Source organism: Macadamia integrifolia, unplaced genomic scaffold (assembly GCF_013358625.1).
Source record: "Macadamia integrifolia cultivar HAES 741 unplaced genomic scaffold, SCU_Mint_v3 scaffold2515, whole genome shotgun sequence".
NCBI classification, from domain to species: domain Eukaryota; kingdom Viridiplantae; phylum Streptophyta; class Magnoliopsida; order Proteales; family Proteaceae; genus Macadamia; species Macadamia integrifolia.
Window position 1 is genome coordinate 65,916 of NW_024868765.1, and position 7,391 is coordinate 73,306.

General features: G+C 34.4%; 1 protein-coding gene across 1 annotated transcript; it reads right to left on the reverse strand.

Moving 5' to 3' along the window:
- Nucleotides 1-777: 777 nt before the first annotated feature.
- LOC122066654 lies at nucleotides 778-1,269 on the reverse strand. The gene has a single exon (XM_042630489.1). It carries the CDS (start codon nucleotides 1,267-1,269, stop codon nucleotides 778-780), a length of 492 nt encoding a protein of 163 aa, XP_042486423.1.
- Nucleotides 1,270-7,391: the final 6,122 nt, after the last annotated feature.

Genomic DNA, 7,391 nt, shown 5'->3' on the forward strand with positions numbered 1-7,391 from the left:
ATAACAATTCAATCTATATAGGCCATCAATCAAACAACCATTCCCAATCATATGCAAATTATTAGATAAAGTGAAGCCTTCTTTGTTGAAAGTAAATGAATATCCAAAATGGGAAAGTTTAGAAACTGCAAGTAAATTCCTCCTCATGGAAGGTACATAAACTGTATATTCCAGATCCAAAAATACATCACTGTCTAAATAAATTCTGACTACTTCTATGGCCTCAACTGCAACTTGCACTCCATTCCCTATGAACACCACCACCTCATTCTCGCTTGGTATCCTCCTTCTTATGAATCCTTGCAGAGAATGAGTAACATGAATAGAGGAGGCTGAGTCAACCCACCAAGAATCCACAGGAGCATCAACAACAAATGATTCAAAATAAACGAGAGACAAGTGAGTACCAATTTTCTTCTTCTTGGCCAACCAAGCTTGCCTAGCCCTGCAATCCTTTTTCATGTGCCCTTTTTTGTGACACCAGAAACACTCAACATTGCCCCATGTGCTTTTGTTCCCCTTTGAGGTTATCACAATGAGGTTCTTTGTCTCTATTTTGCTTGTCATAAGGCTTGAACCTACCTTTCTTTCCAAATCTCCTATTATTTCTATAGGGTCCAACACCCTTATGAACTGTAGCATTGGCACTCTCAATTTTTCTTTTTTCTTTCCTGTCGTTCTTTTCCTGTCGTTCTTTTCCTGTGTGCAGATAGAAATGAGTTCTTTCATGGTCCATTTCTGTCCTACAACATTATAGGTAGTCCTAAGAGTTTCGTACTATTGTGGGAGAGATTTAAGCACAAGATGAACCCGAAAATCATCATCCAATGTAGTCCTAAGGTCTTTGAGTTTCTTTGCAATAGAGGCCAACTGGAGAAGATACTCCCTGACACTCCCATTTCCATCAAATTTAGCTGAAGGCAGTTGATTCATTAAATCTCCCTTTTCAGCCAATTGGGAAACATGAAAAACTTCTTTGATAGCGACAAGATATTCTTTGGTTGTGTCCTTCTTCACAACGCTGTCTTTCATATCCTCAGGGATGTATTTTTTCATAATAAGTATACTTTTCCTATCTGCAGTTTCCCATTTTTCCAATGTAGCTTTTTCTTCAATGGTGCCTGTTCCAGTAAGCATAGGCTTTGTTTCTCTAATAGAAATATCCAAATCCGCCATGGCTAAGGCAACATCTAACTCTTCCTTCCATTTCTGGTAATTGTTCCCAGAAAGGACAGTAACAGTGGAGAAGAGAGATCGGGGAATAGACATTCTTTGGTGAAGATAGAATAATAAACACATGCAAAACAAAAATGGGAGCATATCTTAGGCATGATACAAACATACCAAAAACAACATTGGCTAGCAATTTAAACCATATAAAAGTCACAACTGAAACTACATCTCTACCCTTTGGGGTAAAAGATGCACTGGTCCTTTTATAAATCTACATTTACCGTGAAAGAAACAATAAGTATCGGAAATTCTATCACCTTTGGGTATATAGGACTCCTAGATTATCATTCCTTCCTATACACGTGTGCATGTCAATTCCTTTTCCTTGGGTAGCATCACCTTTGGGCATATGCCACCAACTTTGCTACAATGATGGAATTATCAGAGAGTTTAAAGTGTTATTTTGGTGGACTACTTCTCCCTCTCTCACAATCCCCTTTATTACTTAGATGACATCACCTTTGGGTATATGTCATCAACTTTGCAGCCTACTATGTAGAAGATACACATTACATTAAATTTAAATAGGTATTTCAAAATTTAAGTGTAATAAAACATGCACTAGAATTATTGGACATCCAATACAAGTCATTCATTAAGTATGCATGCGAAAATGATCCAAGGATGTCAAATCATACTTGAAGGTGAAAAAGAAAAAAAAAAAAATGTGCCCACAGAAAATCATAATTATAATCAAAGGTTAATAATAAATATAAAAAAAATTATATATATATAGCCAATGAAGTATAACTTATTTAAACATTTATTAATAATAAATGGCTAAACTTATGATAACTTATTCAGCGAATAAATGAGGTGTATAATTATGAGCCAAAAATAAATACTTGACTTATTATTAAGTCATACAAAAATATTACGTACACATAGTAATTAAAAGACAATTCAATTTTCAATAATAAATCTTCAAAGTCTAACATCTTTTATTTAATAAAACTTGTTAAGTTTTAACGTTTAAGAAGTTCTTTTATATCCTTTTAATGGCATTACACCATGTGGTAATGTCCTTTATATTTTCAAAGAAATTTTAGAATTATTAATGTCATAATGTCATAACTTTTAATGTCATAATTTTGTAATATTAAATTTTATTTATTTTTGTGAAATAATGATGACATTAACTTGTGAAATAACTTATACATAATTTTTTTTTTCATCTACTCATTTAATATGGTAGATCTTTAATTTTTTTTTCTTCATTAATTACAAACAGAAAACTAAAAGATAAAATTACTTTCTTTCAATCAAAATTATAATTTTTCAAGATTTATTTTAATCAGAATTAGAATTTTTCAAATGATGATACGATAAAAATATATATATATATATATATATTATAAAATATCATCATCAACATTTCTTCTAAAGAGAATAAAATTTTGGATGAATATATGTATGAACATATAATCAAAATAATATTCATAATCAAAATAAAATAATAACATACTTTTCATTTTAAAGAAATAAATCATTAACATGAACACCAGGAGAATCAACTATAAAATAAAATCTTAGCAGAACCATCATTTTTTTATACAATCATCCTCCAAAATAAAATTGGTTCTAGGTCTAATATGTATGGCTTTTATACCTTTTGTTAAATAATTCTATAGGGTTTATATTCCAAAACCCCAAACCAAGAATATGAAATAATCCATACAAAATTCTAAAACACAACTTCAAACATAAAATGGAAGATAAGGAACATATCTTGAAGGAGATAAAACTTGATGAAGAAGGATAAAGAATATCAATTTCCTTAAGAGATAGAAACACTCTAAAGAAGGATCTTCTGCAACCTCCCGTGAATACCAATCAATTGTCTTTCTTAAAGAGAAAAGAACAAGGTAATTCACGCAACTGCAGGGACCCTCTTTTATATAATACATAAAGTATTGTCACAGCCCTGGCACACTTCCACAATGTCCAGGACTAGCCGACCTCAAACCAAACCAAGGTGGCATGCCTAAACCGACCCATGTAGTCAAAACTCCCATCATTAAGTACTGGCCCAGTAATTAATTAGACCCACTATCTTTGGAAATCTGACAGGAACAATAGTGGGTGGAGAAAGCCACTACTCTTCTAGGTTGCAATAAAACTCTCTGTGATTTCAGGTTTATACATAAAGGGTGTCTACTCAAAAGTAAATTTTAATTCATTCTTCACTTCTCAGTTATCTTCAAACTCCCACCAACTACAAATATGAAAATTAACTCTAAATTTCCACCATGAAACCTATAAATATGGTAATCGCATCTGATTGTGCGCTTGAAAATTCATTTCCATGTTTGACCAAAATACTACAAAATAGTATTCATTGTAACAAATCTTGACAAGAAGGAAAAATTGAGATGGTAAAGTAGGATCGGACCTTGGGCACGGAAAGAGAAACTGAGAGGCAGAACTCACCTTCCTATTCTTCCATTTGGCCATGTATTTCCTTAATGATTCAATGGCACAGAGACTATGCTTTGACCTAAAAACTATTACCAACGTCGACAAGGCATGTTGAAAGTGCTAGGTGTTGAGTGCTAGTGGCACACTATGACATGGCTAGAATTTTTTTGTGCTTCTAATGCAAGGTGGTTCAACGTCCTCGAAATCTTGTTCCTATGATAGATGCTCATCCTTTACCAGGATCAAAAGAGAAATAAACAATATTCTGTTTATATTTATGGTTGTACGTAGAAGATTAAGCATTACAATTTCATATGAGATGATGATCACAATGTGGCTAGGTACATTAAAATATATTATGATGATGACGTTCACAGGTTGAGATGACAAGATAAACATCATGTCATGATGCCGGTAGAACTCCTATTGCAAATCCGATGCAAAATCTGGTTCAAACCTTTTAAAACTATCATATTCGTCAACTTCCTCATCTGGGTACTTGTCGAACATTGGAAGTTTGCTAAAATTTACACATGTGGTGGATCGATCATTTGCAATCTCCTCTTCGAGGTTGATCGTTACAATTGGAGTTGTGTAGTTGCCTTAATGCCTGGGTATCATAATAGTTCTCCAACAGACTCTAAAATCACTTGACGCAATCTCAAAATGTGGAACTGACTATTGTACTCTTTTAGGAATGATAGAATGTGGGGAGTACGCAATTGGCACCATACAAGCTCTTCTAGGCTTGTCTTCAAGCTCTTCAAGGCTTGGAAAGGGAACTTCAATAAAAGGAGAAACTCCAAATTTAATTTAATAATCCAACTCCCTTACATTGTTCTCCTATTAGATATTTATAAAATAAAAATTCTAATTCTCAGGCCCTACCCCTATAATCCTACGGCTTTGAATGAAGATCAAAAGTAATAACAATTCTAGTCAAGGTATCCCTATGCGTTCTTGGCATATTATTTCCTAATAAAATAAAAGATAAAAGAAGGAATGGTGGTTGTCCAAACAGCCCCACCTTGCTATCCAAGTTTGGACAAATTGGTGTTCCTTGAGCAAGGAACACCAATTTGTAAACACTTTACAAATAAATCCCCAAGCAGCTCAAGGAACACCAATTTGTAAACACTTTACGAATAAATCCCCAAGCTCAGAATTTTCGTCCGATCAAGTTCAAGATTTTCTCTTGACATATTCTACCTACATAGGAAGTGGATTCCTTATTAAGTGTCACTTTCGCCCCACAATCAGATAGTGGATCCAATATAGTGATGTATAGCCAATCATATGTAGGCATCAACATTTTGTACACTAAAGTACACCATGCCGATCTACAATGGTAAAGACCTCTTTGGTCTAAGGACCAAACAACAATTATGAGAACCTACTTATACTAATTTTTTCGATAAATTATGACGGGTTCTCGAATGGTCGAGTTCGATACACAACATAATTGTACTCACATTTGTGTCTAAATCTCTATTTCTAAAAACAAACAACGAGACAACCATGTAAACGGAGAGTCCAACTCCATCCCTGGTTGCGAACATTTTGAGGTCGTACCTTAGAACTTATAATCACCATATAAAGTAAATGCGAATTAATTAAAACAAATAATTTTGTTATTGATTTGATGGACACAAAATGATATCCAATAATAGTTACAAGAAGGGCCTTGAAGATTTACAACTGCATGTGAGACTCATTAAGTAATTTTGTCTTGAACATTACAGTTAAAGAGTGAAGTTAAAGGGAGTAGAGTACATTCCAATAAGGAAGTGTCAGATTGAAAGTGTGGATTGTAATGTTTTTCTATGTATGGGCTAGTACCAATCATTGTGTAGGGTCAGATTAGTGGTTGGGTGTTGATCGGTAGGCTAGGTTGGACAAAGATCAGTTTAGGAGTGATCCCTTAATGGGAATTCAAGTTTTCAGTTAACCGCCTTAAAGTGTAAAGACTAGTGGGTCTCTTTATAATTGGGTCCTATTATGGGAGGGTCCCACTTGTATTCTATTCTAGGGTTAGTTCCTACTCTCCATCTATATAAAGAAAGCAACACTCATTAGTTGCAACTAATTGATAATTTACATAGAGAGGGGAGCAAACAAGGAGAGAAAACCCAGATAAGAAGATTGTATAAGAGGAAAAAGCCAAACCGTTTGGAATCTTCTCAATACGATATGGATCCGGGTATGTGTTAGTTAGATTTATGATTGTATTATTGTTTTGTTCAGTGATCCGTCATATCGATCCTACAAAATATTCATACAATTGGTATCAGAGCGGGGGTATAATCAGATTATTGGACAATGTATTGTTCTTATAGTTTGTCTCTTTTGATCGATTTTGTTTTGATCGATTTGATTGTTCAATTTATGAGAATTTTGTTTTGATCTTGGTTTTGGCACTCTTTTTCCTCCCATAGATTGCTCTCTACTTCACAAATTTTATTTTATTTCAATATTTTAAAGCTGAACCTTGAAGTTTTATTTTTAATGTAAAAGTATTTGAAAAGTCATCAAAGTTAATTTCTTCATTTTCATTGTAAGATCGAAAAAATTCGATTGAGATGAGATTAGCATGGGTTTCATGGTTTAAAAAAAATAATGAAGTTTGTTTCTTCTCTTACGAAGAAGGGATTTTGGGGATGAATGATACAAATGTGATTTTTAATTTTGGTTTAAAATAGGTAAGTTAACTTTAGCTATTGATGTTTTACATATTAAGAAGGAAAGTTCTGTCATACACCATTCACACAGAACCAGACTGGTGATCAGGCTAACACATGTTAACTCAAAACCTGTCAGGACCATCTAACGCAGTAGCCACTACACATCATACAAACAACTAAAGAAAATAAATTATGCATTTTAGCGGAAGTCTTATATGTATATACTTTTAATACCTAAATTGTATTACATAATACATTTACATATGGGTCCGTAGTCGTGATATAAGAAATACAATTTAAACATTCAAAGCACATAATTAAAAAGAATCCCGGGACGGTATCAAGGTTGCTGTGCCGTAACACAACTCTCCAACGGACACTCGGCCCCATGCCCAAGATCTTCGGGGACCCACCTGTCCTTAGCTGAAAACTCTACCGTGGGTTCCGGCTCTAGCTCCTAGGCCAGATAACCTACAAGATCATCTAAAAATGGTATACACATGGGATGAGTTTACTAGCCCAGTAAGTGAAAAGAAAGATCAAGCAATTACTCACAATACAAATGAACCTATATGCATGCAAGTCCATTTTTATTATCCTAAACCACCTAAGCAACATTTTTAAGTCATAGGTCACGTGCTACTCACAACCATAGTACGTGTATATCCCAGGTACGAGTCTCGAACTCCATCCTGAGATACGCCCATAGGATTGTCGAAGAAGGCCAGCCATGGGTACCGAAAAGTAAATTGATGTTCCTTAGTGACATTAAAGTAAAATGGACATTGCCCTGCACTAAAGTAAAATGAGCATTACCCTTTATTATAGTAAAATGAGTCTTGCCCTGCATTAAAGTAAAAGCAGTATGATTGACCCTCTGATTATATCACCAAAGTTATTGACTGTCCTAATGATCGACCGGGTGTACTTCCAAATGCCATCGTTGGTACACAACCTTGGGCTTCCCCCCAGTGATATACCCAACACCTAAACCCCTGTTGGGAAGGATCGTAGTACAATGATATATCATTCCTAACCGCATGTTTCTATATAAGATAG